This window comes from Lissotriton helveticus, chromosome 9, assembly GCF_964261635.1.
Source record: "Lissotriton helveticus chromosome 9, aLisHel1.1, whole genome shotgun sequence".
NCBI lineage: Eukaryota > Metazoa > Chordata > Amphibia > Caudata > Salamandridae > Lissotriton > Lissotriton helveticus.
This window is the reverse complement of record NC_136070.1, coordinates 609,480,497-609,493,455: the sequence shown is the minus strand read 5'-3', so window position 1 is coordinate 609,493,455 and position 12,959 is coordinate 609,480,497. Positions and strand designations below refer to the sequence as shown.

Below are 12,959 nucleotides of genomic sequence, written 5' to 3'. Positions count from 1 at the left end.
GTGGTGTTCCTTCCTGAGTGATGTGGTGGTGTCCCGGAGTGATGTGGTGGTGTCCCAGAGTGATGTGGTGGTGTCCCAGAGTGATGTGGTGGTGTCCAAAAGTGATGTGGTGTTGTCTCCGAGTGATGTGGTGGTGTCCCTGAGTGATGTGGTGGTGTCCCTGAGTGATGTGGTGGTGTCCCTGAGTGATGTGGTGGTGTCCCCGAGTGATGTGGTGGTGTCCCCGAGTGATGTGGTGGTGTCCCCGAGTGATGTGGTGGTGTCCCCGAATGATGTAGTGGTGTCCCCGAATGATGTAGTGGTGTCCCCGAGTGATGTGGTGGTGTCCCCGAGTGATGTGGTGGTGTCCCCGAGTGATTTGGTGGTGTCCCAGAGTGATGTGGTGGTGCCCCTGAGTGATGTGGTGGTGCCCCTGAGTGATGTGATGGTGTCCCTGAGTGATGTGGTGGTGCCCCTGAGTGATGTAGCGGTGTCCCTGAGTGATGTGGTGGTGTCCCTGAGTGATGTGGTGGTGTCCCTGAGTGATGTGGTGGTGTCCCTGAGTGATGTGGTGGTGCCCCTGAGTGATGTGGTGGTGTTCCTGAGTGATATGGTGGTGTCCCAGAGTGATGTGGTGGTGTCCCAGAGTGATGTGGTGGTGTCCCAGAGTGATGTGGTGGTCTTCCTGAGTGATGTGGTAGTGTCCCTGAGTGATGTGGTGGTGTCCCTGAGTGATGTCGTGGTGCCCCTGAGTGATGTGGTGGTGTCCCTGAGTGATGTGGTGGTGTTCCTGAGTGATGTGGTGGCGTCCCTGAGTCATGTGGTGGTGCCCGTGAGTGGTGCCCCTGAGTGATGTGGTGGTGCCCCTGAGTGAATTGGTGGTGTCCCTGTGTGATGTGGTGGTGTCCCTGTGTGATGTGGTGGTGACCCTGTGTGATGTGGTGGTGACCCTGAGTGATGTGGTGGTGACCCTGAGTCATGTGGCGCAGCAGCACAGAGACTGAAGCTAAGAACACGCAGGGTTGAGTGCTACAAAGCGTGTTCAGTTTCAAAGCACAGAATGATGGAGCCAGGAAAAAGCAAGGGGAAACAGGAAAACACAGGGAGAGTGTATAATGATAGAGGCAGCGAGGGCTGGGGCTTAGACAGCAATCAAGTATGGGGTCAAGAAGGCACTGAATGGGAGAACACTGAAAACACCCAGGGCCAAGGAAGGAAGATGCAAGCACACAAGCAAAACAAGCTCTCGGCATTGCTGTGGTGGGGGGGGCGCGGGAACGCATTCCTTTGAAGTCTGATGCGGGGGAGCGGCAGCCTTTGAAGTCTGATTGGGGGGGGGGAGCGGCAGCTTTTGAAGTCTGATGTGAGGCACAGACAAATGGTAGTGTGTGACGTGGCTGGTTTGTGCACACGCATAGATCACATGAACTGTGTCTAATCCGCCGTTTTGGTAGACTGTTCTTTTCCCCCTACTATAATCTTGCCGGAGCAATCCGCAAGCGCATTGGCTCAGGCGAGACCTAAAAACATATTCATTAAGCATGGTGGCCCTGAAGTGAGCACCGTGCAAGCCGAAACAGACATCATCTCACAGGGGTGGTGCCAATATGTGGCTCTGCTTTGTCACTTCCAGGGTATCAGAAAGCTGTTGTGGAGTCCTGTGGCGCCATCTACATGCATTAGGGAACAATTGCTGTTGAAAATTCAGACCCAGTCTAGTAACTAAGATTAGTTTAAATGTTAAGAATCTGCAGTTAGAGTATTCACCGGAAAGAGGGTTACCGAATATACTTCATTACTGTCAGGGTTTCCTCATTCAAGATCTCTTTGCCAGAGTCGAGCAAACAACCAAAAGCTGGATTAATGGTACGTTACCACGAGTCAGTAAAATGCCTTATTTCTCATTTCCACATCTGCCCATATTGTCATGGTCCTTATTACGAAACCTAAGAGTTATGTGGCTATACAGACATGTTCCTGTAACCCTTATGGTGTTTATGTACCTACAAACAAATGGTGTGAACTTCTTACTAATCTCAGGGTTTATGGCATTCTCTAAGAAGAGATAATGGATTTGTGTTTCTGTAAGTTTCATAATAGTACTGCATACACCATGTCACATAGAAAGCACATCAGTTTCTCCTAAGATCTCCCTTGTAATTGTTTTGGCCACACTCAATGGCATACATTGAAATTGACTTGTCAGCAAACAGTTCCTGGAACCTCATATTATTTTAAAAGCAGGAAGCTTACCAGGCCTCTCAGCCACAACATCGATTGCTAGGCTAACACTTTTTAAATTAGGCTTTGGAGTGAGCCAGGATGGGCTTTAGATACAGCAAAATAACCACGGGGCATATCAGCAAGGACCTGTGCTAATTATCGCCGTTTCAGCGGCGTATTATCAATGTTTTGCACAATGGCGATGTACATTCCAGCGATAGACGGCGATATCCGGCATCTGCACAGGAAAAGCTGCGATAATGGCAGTGCGCTACGGTAATCCTAGCTGATGGGGGAGTGTGGATTTAACATGTCAATCCACCTCCCTTTGTTAGCATAGCTAAGTCAGGTCTGGAGCAGGTGTTAATTTCCAGCAATAATCGCGGGCAGCACTGCTTTTGTTGTTGCTTGACCTGCGTTGGTAATAGGGCGATTTTGTGGTGGCGAGGGATTTCATTCAGGATTAGGTGAGGTACGCCCACTTTGCAGGCGATAGTGCCTTGCTAATATGCCCCCATGTATGTCAATGCCATCAACGAGGTTTTAGTTCGACGAGAGGTGAGGCCTAGTTCAAGTCGCAATAGTTTCAGCAAATTAGATTTGCACAGCCTGGTCAAATTTCTCTATTGAGCTCCCTCAAATTCCTGTATGGTATTCTGCATCCGCAGTAGTTACACAAGGGCACCTTATGCCACGATACAGACCATCTTACCAATGCAAGCTTTAATTGAGAGACTCTTTGGCAGTGACCCATTAGATCATTTGAACCTGTAGGCCATTGTATACACTCTGGAAAGAACTTGTCTAGGCGTCTCTTTGTTTAGCACAAAACAGCTAGATTGCAGTATGTAAATACCCAATATCAGTAGTGAGTTGTAATGTGTGTATCTAAGCCCATAATCCTTTATATTCTATTTACTGTTAAATCCAGATATCCAAACACCATGGTCTGACTTTTTCCATTTTAATTATTAAATGGGGATTTTAGCTATGGCTGTCATCCCTATTGAAAATGTGTTTTTGTTATTAACTTTGTTATTGTTAGACAAAGAAAACTGTCATACAATAACGTTTCAAAAACATCTTCTGAATTTAACAGGTTTAAATACACTATGAAAGTTAAAATTGTATACAGATTCTAGTGTTAAAATATCATGATCCTTTTAAATATAGAGTAGGTACAAAATATGAAATCCCACTTCTTTACAACTTTTGTTTTGTCTTCACAGACCAGATATTGCAGTGATAAAGGCCACTACCTTCCTGTATTCATTTCTAGCTTAATTTGCCCTACTGTCGTTATAAACATATTTACAGCACTCACACGAATATCCCTACCTAAATTAAAAGCATTTGAGCTAATTGTCATGGTAACATTGAAGACAATATCTATAGTTTTAATATCACAATATGCAATTTAATCTTTAATGTCTGCTTTTATCGTAGAACATGGCTTAATAAGCTTTTTGCATAAAAATACAGTGTACCTGCTTCTTACACTCCTAATTGTCACAGTGGGAGAAAATCCTATAATTATCGTCATGATAATAATCAGAGCAAGCAATAATAGTATCACTAATCCTTCATACCTTAGCACAGCTATCAGTTGTTAACTGCAGCTGTCACAGAGCGACAATATTAAAAAAATAGACAATATACCATCCATACATCATTTTCTTCTACACAAACTATAATGCAGAATAGCATGTGGTTTCAGGTTTAATTCCTTTGCTGGCTTAATTCCGCTAGCAATCAAAGCAGTTGTATTACTCCAGAACCATAGCATTTTCCTCCTGAATGTATCTTCAACATATTGACATCCTTACGTTTGCATGATCCCCATATCTTGGTCTCCTAGAACAATGGTTTTTAACCTTTTGACTTCTGTGTACCTTAATCATTCCTGGAATCCTGAGACCCCCATTGGGTCATTACTGGAAGCCGGGAATCCTCCCACTGGGTCAATACTGGGAGCCAAGGACCACAGCCTAAGCATTTTCAAGGATTTGAACGGCAAAACAATACACACAGAATAGAGAAACAAGCATTCATTAAACAAATGCACAAATTATGAATATTTTATTTGATTCACAAGCAATTATAAAAAATATAACAATGTTAATAGTAAGATTAACCCGTTGGACACGTCATAACGGTCCGAACGCTCGCACGCGGGGCTAATACCCCCGCTGTACTGAACGTTCTATGAAAACTGGTGTGGCCGTGACAAGCTCAGCTTGTCATGAGCACACAGCCACCGTGGCTCATGACGAGCTGAGCTCGTCACGAGCACCGGGGCGCTGTGCGCGCCCCCCAGCACAGCGGGGGAAATAGGCCAGCGGCAAACGGCTTAAAGCTTTTCTAAATTCAGCTGAAGCCAGTCATCGCCCATACTATATTCTGTTTAATGCTGATGCATTTGCACTGCTCCGTCAAATTAATCTGAGGAGACTAACTTCATTTTTAGCATTCAATTTCAAATTCCTTCACATTTACAGAATGTTTTAAAATCTTCAATTGTGAATTTTGCTTCTTTATTGATATATAGACTTTATTAATCTGTTCGCATTATTTAATTTCCTAAGCAGTCACGGACCCCAGGAGGCCTCTGGACCATAAGTCAAAAATCACTCTAGAGAACCATTTTATTCCTCATAGATGCATGAAAACTGTGATTGGTAGGCCTGCTAGTCACCACTTTTTGAAATTATTTTGGCCACCACAAGTGTGGAAGGGTATGCTCAGACATGAGTCCCTTGCTCACTGCACCATCAGGATTCAAGCAAGCTGGGCCGAAGACGGCTGTAATGCCAGAAACCGGTCCCCGGAAGCTTGTTTCCTTTCCAGTGAAGATTTGGCTTGGTAGTTTGGTCTGCCCTGTTCCCATGATGCACTGGGCCAGGGACAGACTAATTTGCATATAGCCAGGTTCTGAACTGGGATGGTGCAGTGAGCTAAAAAAACGGTGATGGATCAAGCCCTGATCTGTTGACTGGGTAGGAGTGTTCTGATTAACTCAGATACTCTGTCCATCACCACCCCCTTTTTGAAATTAGTCACCATTTGTGGCATAAAGTAGCCTGCTGTTAACCAATGATTTCCTAGGCTTTTGTCTGATGTGTTGACTCACTGTGCTATTTTGCAAAGGCAGTACATTAAAGGCCTCATTTATGGGGTTTTGGCGTTGGGCTGCCCTACGTCAACGTGAAAGGGCAGGAATGCACCGTGTTTATTTAATACGGTGCATTCCTGTCCTTTCCCCCTGCGCTGGTGCTGTTTCTGCAAGCCAGCGCTGTGTTGTCAGCAGGGTTGTTTATGTGCAAGAAGGGTTAACTTTGTGTGCTGTAGAATGAAGCACACATGGAAAGAGGGAAAAAAACTAGGAGAAAGAAAGTTATTTCTCATCGTTGAGTCTCCCCTGGAGATGTGTAAGGTTTCGGCACATCCCCAGGTTTATATGGTTCTGTAAATCTGGGAAAGTGTCAGAATCCATGGGTGTTGCATCGGAAAACCCACTGCAACTCCCAAGGACCTTCTCCTTAGCACAGAGTAAAGCAATGAGGCTATTCAAACCCAAGCAAATGCTTTGTTTGACCTCATAAATATGATTTTGTAGTTTGCGCCGCTGTAGCATTACACAAATTAACGCTCCAGTGAAGCAAGGAGCTCATAAATATGCCCAAAGGTTATTTTTCTTCGTTGCGCCTCTCTTGGGAGGCTTGAGGTTTTTGCACATTCCCAAGTTTACATGGTTTTGATAATCTGGGGAAGCGTCAAAATCCATGGGCGTTGTATGGGAAACAACACCGGAATGCCTCCCTAGTGCAGAGTAAAGCCATTTGTGCTGCCTTGGAGTAGTGGGGGGACATGTCCTGTTGTCACGCACTGAGGCATCATCTAGAAAGTTATACCATATCCGAAATGATCCGGAGAAAGCCCATCATTGTACAGCATGGAAAGGAAAGTCAGCCCAAAATAATTTACAAGCCTTGATCCGTGATATATATAGTTGCCGAAGTATTCTCTTCATCCAGGGTGCCTGTCAACTGCCTTAACTATTCACACCCGTCTCCTCCAGAATAATAAACGGGAGAACAAACGCTGTCTATTTACAGGTAAGCAGCCAAAGTGCGAACCTTCTTCAGTAGCCCAAAATCAGAGCGTGTTGCTTGTGCATCGACATAAAAATTTATTTGACTGTATACCAGACCTTGGAATGTGTGTTAAGGTGCCAAATTCCAACTTGTCATTCAGTTTCTGAAATGCTTCCCTCTAAAAGTATACATTTAGATTTGAAATTATTTTTTATGCATGTGTAATAGTGTTCTACGTTCTCTCATTTTACAGGAGGAAATGAAAAACTGGATCCGAGCCATTGCCACCTCGGCCTCTGAGCATGCAGAAATCGCAAAATGGGGCCAGTCCCTCCTCACTACCTCTTCTACGGATGAAAGCAATCTGAAGCGGGAGTCCGATCGCAGGCCTAGCGGTTCAGGAAAGAAGAAGTGATTCTCAAGAGAGAAAGACTTCAGAATAGCATTAAAAAGAGAAACAAGTGGGCAGGTGTTCTCTTTGTGCCTGGAGGAGGAACCCAGAGCAGAGCCCAGAGGAAAGGGGTGAAGACCAGGCTTACATCACGCTACACAGACTCTTCCTTGAGAAACGCATTTCAGTTAACCAGTCCCCTTTTATGAATGGAGTCTGTGAATGAGTACAGCCTGAGCATGTCCAGGGAAATCCCTCCTGTTACAGACGTGTTCCTAAGGTATAATGCAGATCTTCCTTAAAGACAAGTCAGCTGTGGGGCCACGATGCTTCCAAACCTCAAAATGTGCCACAGCTACACTGGCAGGATTTTCCTACCTGCTGGGACAGGATGAACTCCAATTCACTAAGGATGAACACACCTCCCTCCACCAACAATACGTACTACTTACTCTGTCCTGCCTTACTGATTACAGATTGTGTTTCAGCCCTATAAACTTTGGCAACATGCAACACAATAAATCCATCCACGGAATCAAGATTCTGCGGCTTAGACGGAGAGTAGACCTACGGGAAACAATACATGACTATGTTTTTGCTACTCCTCCAGTCCCTGAAAATACTTTTCAATGGAACAATTTTTTTGTTTCTATTTTGTGTAAGGCATGAGATTGTTTGGAGTGACAGAGCAGAAAATACACTACAGACAATGAGGAAAACACAAATCGAGGAGTGTTTCAGGGTTAGGGAGAAGCAACCAAGACCTAGTTAACTCTTCAGCCATTAGCTCCTCTGGTTACTTTTTTAAAATGTGAACCTTGAATAGAATATGAATATTTAATATATTTTTTATTATCATTATTGTTTATACAAGACACAAATGAGCATTATAAATCTATAGTTTTCATGGAATGATGTTCTTGATTTAAAATACAGTGATGACATTGGAGGTGAACAATAGTTATTTTATTGTACAGTTGAATGGTCATCACTCAACAACATTGAGGAATATTGTCTTTTTAATGTTTTTTGTTAAAAAAAGTATGCAAATTTTAAAATTGGGAGAAGGCAAGTAGAAGGCAGAGAAGGATAAGGAGGCGGGGAAGGCAGAACAGGAAGGAGATGGAAGGCTGGAACATAGAATGTTAGTAAAACTGTGAGATGGGTTTATAATGTATTATACAGAATAAAGTGCCCTCGCAATGTATGTCATAACAGCTGTAAACTTGGAAATGAGCATCCTGTGAAATCATGGAATCCAGAAGTGAAGTTTCACAGTATGAATATATAATAGGGGAGCCTTATTCTATATATTTCATTATATCTACATTGTTTTCACAGGCTGTCTGGTATTTGTTTTGTTTAAGTTATAATACTGAAACCTAAGATTCACATCAACCCATAACTCCTGTTTTTTTGGAGTTCTTAATTGCGAATCGAAGGTCTTATCATTTTGCACAACATCCAGTTTGTTGCGGTGGGAGGGAGGTTCAAATGTAAGACGAGTGACAGCCAGTAATGCAGGGCACAATTGCAGTGAAAGGACCCTTGGTTCCCTGTGTGATTATGCAATAAGATGTTCAATGAATAGCACACATCCCAGCTGTAGGGCGATCTGTGCCTCAGCCAGGGTTTGCTAGGGCTGGGCCAGCTAGTTGATATGTTTGTGAATATTTTATGAGAAAGCTCAAGTACTTCAAGATCAGAATTATTGACTGATTACAGATGAGTTAGTAGTTTTAAGATGTCATTAGCGATGAGACGCCACTATGTGACCAATGAAAGTTGATAATGATACCTTGTAATAGTCTTGCAAAGAATATGAAAATGACATCATGCAGATTAACCTGTTAGTTGTTAAGGATTTAAAAACAGACATGTGTCTCTGTTATCAAGACTACCAATCTTTTCTGTTCTCATTCAGCAAAAGAGTCTTCATGCTATAGCAAATACTTCCACCTTATTGTTCATATAGTCATCATTTTATTCAAAATTGAAAGATAAAGAGGTTCGCAAAATATTGATGGGTCTTTCTTTTTTACTTCTAGTCAAAAAATAAATCATGTATAGATTGACTTTTTCTTTGTACAACATATCATACATCATGCAATACAGAGGGCCCGGTTTTGCCACAAGCAATGGAAAACAATCAAGGAAAGAATAAGCGGGATAATATGGTATTTGGACCAAAAAACATTCTTTTTTGTTTTCTCATAAAACTAATTTATGTCATCAGCATGCTACCATGCAGAAATGCATGACAACGGGAAATCAAAAAACATTTTTCAGAAAGAGAGTATGAAGTATTTTTTCATGCCTGTTTTCTGGGTGGATAACGAATTCAGGACGCTTTTGTAGAGCACGAAAGTCCAGAACTTGAAGCGATAATCTGATTACGTGTGGTCAGTTATATGTGATGAAAACTGGGATTTCCAATTGCCAAGAATTACATTCATGAGGTTCAAAAGCACTTCCACGCCTCATAAAGTATTAAGTGCCACCCATGTGCCCAACAACGTTTCTAAACAGGTTTACAGATGGTTTTGTGTGCAAACAAATATGCAAGCAAAGTATTTACTTTCTGTTCTTTACTACTCATTTTCTCCCCTTGTGGAAGGGGGTGTAATGCAACAAAGCTGATTAGGCGAGGGAAGGTGTATGACAGTTTGTAGTCGAACTCTGCTTGCTCTATTGCAGTCGCCCCTCACACGTGCTTGGGAACAGCCCGCAGAGGAAGTAGCAAGGACCAATAATGCTGCTGGTAACAGGAGTTGGAGGCCAAATCAGCAAGAGGTGTCTAAAGAACTCCAGGTTTACAATGCAGAAGCCAATATTCAGATGCATGCAGCATGAATTCTACATCCCTCCACTCATTCAACCAACATTCAATAAAAATGGAATTCAAATACATTTCTTTAATGTATTTTATTAAGGTCGATTTTAGTTCTCTTGTCATAAATGGACTCAATTGCTGCTTTAAGTAACCATACAAATATAGAAGAGATCTGTGAGCGGGTTGCTCTGAGTTTCAGTAATCTAGTAGAGCAATCCATAAAATAAGATACCTAACATTCATTCCACTTCATTTGGAAGTATAAATTCTGCATTGTAGGATCTTAATTAAAGTCATAAATGCTGAATAATTCCCTGTTGCCTATGCAGATCTCAGAACCCTTCTATATATAATGTCCCTAATGAAATTAGCATTGTACAATGTCTTAAATCCAAGTTAATTTCTTATGGAAACTTAAGTGTTAAACTTTCAGACAAGCCGTTTTCTTTCTGAATGCTGGAAAGTATTGAGGAAAAATGATTAAATTTCTGATATCTGAAAGAGACACGTTAGTGATTGATTCCTTACCTTAGAATATCCCCAGGCGTCAGACTGGATCCGGAAGGTTTTGCTTAGCAGTACCGCTGCGCGTCAGTAGGTGGTGTCCCGCGGCTCAGCGTCCGTCACTGGCGTCGTAAGTGCTGAGATGACGTCACAGAGACTACTTACGCGCCACCCATGCGCGCTGACATCAGTTCTTTCTTTTTCCACGCCAGCAAGCGCAGATCCGGATTGAGCAAGTACCTTAGTCACTTTTTGACTACTATTTTGAGACTTTTGTCTCCCCCCTTTTTCTCCTGGTGCACGTAGGGATGCCTAGCTTTAAGTCGTGTGGGGCCTGCCGCCGTAATATGTCGGTGGCGGATCCCCACGATGTTTGCCTCTACTGCCTGGAGACTGATCACGACTCCCGGGACTTTCGAGCCATGGCCCCGAAGGACTTGCGGAAGCGGCGCCGGAAATTGCTGAAGGTCCGACATTTCTCTCACCGCCGCTCCGGGTCTAGGGGCCGCTCCCGGGACCGGAGCCGTTGCTCCTCGGGCTCCAATTCTTCGCCCTCGGATTTTGGTAAGCGACATCATAAAAAGAAGTCAAAGAAGCGTGTTCGCTCTCCGACGTCCCCCTTTCGCTCCTCGGAGGTGGACAGGGGCTCTGCCCCTGCGGCTCCTCTGGAGCCTGGGAGTCCCACGGTCTACCCCCCCTACTCCCGAATAGGTGCAAGAGTTTCTTGCTACCATGGACCGCCTTTTCAGGCCTCAGGCTCCCACCGGGGCGCCTTCGGGCCCGCGGTCCCATGTCCAGATCTTGTTGGCCCGGCAGCTCCGCCAGCGGCTCCAGCCCCGGCGCCACAGGATCCTACGCCGTTGGCTCCGGGCCCGGCGCCACGAGGTGCAGCGTTGCCGGCTCCGACCCCGCGCCACCCTCGGGCCGCACTGGGTGCCGTTTATCCCACCCTTGCCCCAGTTCCAGGACCATTTTGTTCCAACCTGGGATCCGCATTGGGAGGCGGCCCGGGCGGCGCTGTTCCTGGCACTGTTTTCGTCGCCGTTTGTTTCTTCTCCGGCTCCGGCCCTGCCGCCGCGACAGGAGGGGGGAGGAGGACTGGGAAGGATCGAGGACCTTCTTGCCAGGCAGTGTGACTCCGAGCAGGATTGGGTGGACGATCTGGATGACTCCAGCGATCTCGATGTTTCTTCTGACCTGGGGTTTGCCTCTCCCCCACCTACAATGGAGGAGGGTGCTTGCTACACGATGGTGCTCCGTCGGGCTGCTGAGGTCCTCAACCTCGACCTCCCCACGGTGGCCCTCAAAACCAACCTCCTCACCAAGGTACTCCAGACGGCGTCTACTTAGTTGGAGCCGTTGCTTCCCTTCAATGACGCCCTTACTGACGTCCTCTTGGGCACTTGGTTGCAACCAGCCACGGAGGCTCCTGTGGATAAAAACATTGCCAGACGCCACCGCCCGGCACCGGGCAACCCTGCCTTTCTAACCACCCATCCCACGCCTGAGAGTCTGGTCACCCAGGCCTCGACGTTGCAGAGTGCTTTTCCCATGGCTCCGCCGGATAAAGACTCCAAGAAACTGGATCAGTTTGGTAAGCGGTTGTTCTCTTTGGCCAGCTTGGGGCTGCGGTCGGTGAACACCGCATGCTTGTTGGGCCCCTACTCTCAAGTGTTGCCTCAGCATTCTGAGGAAGTCCAGGCTGTCCTTTCTCAAGCGATTGCGGAAGGAAAGGATGCAGCTAAGTTCGCCATTCGGTGTGGTTGGGATACCCCAGACTCGTTGGGCAGGACGATATCTACAACCGTGGCGTTGCAACGCCACGCCTGGTTATGTTCGACTGGGTTCTCGCCGATGTCCAGGGCTCGCTCATGGATATGCCTTTCGACAGCACCCGCTTGTTTGGCGATGAGGCAGACAGTGCCTTGGAGCGTTTTAAGGACTCACGGGCCACAGCCAAGTCCTTTGGTCTTTCTGCTAAGACCCCGGACACTCCTGGTTTTCGTTCCTTTCGTGGCCAGGGCAGAGGTACCCAGGCACGTTCCTCCAACAAGCCTGTGCAGACCAAGCCCCAGCGCGGCCGTGGCCGCAGCTTCTGCCTGGGCGGGCCAGGGAATCAGAACGAGGGTCAGTCCGCCTCCACCTCCGCTGCTCCTTCCTCTAAAACCTTCGTAGTCCGTGCTTTGTGGAGCACTCCACGTCGGTGGGGGACAGGATCCGCCACCACCTCCTCCACTGGCGCGATATCATGTCGGACAAATGGGTGCTTTAAATAGTCCGCAAGGGTTATTCCCTCCCCTTTCAGTCCTCTCCTCCAGCCATGCCACCTCGGTGCCACCGCATGTCGGGGGACCATCTTGCACTTCTTCGGCAGAAAGTCACGGCCCTCTTGGCCAAGGGGGCCATCGAGTGTGTTTCCGGGCGGGAAGTAGGGAGTGGTTGTTATTCCCACTACTTTCTGGTCCCCAAGAGGGGCCTGCGCCCCATCTTGGACCTCCGGGACGTCAATCGCTTCCTCCGGAAGGAGAAGTTCAAAATGCTGACTCTGGCTCAGGTCTTGGCCGCCCTAGACCCTGGAGATTGGATGGTAGCGTTGGACTTGCAGGACGCTTATTTTCACATCCCTGTCCTGTCGGCCCACCGGCGTTACCTGCGGTCCAGGAGCATATTCAGTTTGCTCATCGGCGCAGGTCTGGGGTGTCAGTCTTCCCCTACCTCGACGACTGGCTGTTGAAGGCGGGCTCGCCCCAAACAGTCGTCAGCCACCTTCAGACTATGGCCGACCTCCTGTATCTGCTGGGGTTTTCCATCAATGTGCCGAAGTCGCACCTGAGTCCCTCTCAGAAGCCCCCTTCATCGGCGCGGTTCTTGATTCTACGATGTTTCGGGTTTATCCTCCCGAGCAGCGAGTCCGGGATATTCAGGCTATGATTCC

At 46.4% G+C, this 12,959-nt stretch overlaps 1 protein-coding gene across 1 annotated transcript in view; it reads left to right on the top strand.

Moving 5' to 3' along the window:
- The window catches only part of SPTBN4 (spectrin beta, non-erythrocytic 4), a 1,415,585-nt gene extending 1,406,878 nt beyond the window's left edge, over window positions 1-8,707 (top strand). Inside the window, 1 exon segment of the mRNA XM_078660647.1 lies at window positions 6,550-8,707. Within this exon segment, the coding sequence (XP_078516773.1) occupies window positions 6,550-6,711 (162 nt within the window). The 3' untranslated portion in view covers window positions 6,712-8,707.
- The last annotated feature ends 4,252 nt before the right edge of the window (window positions 8,708-12,959 follow it).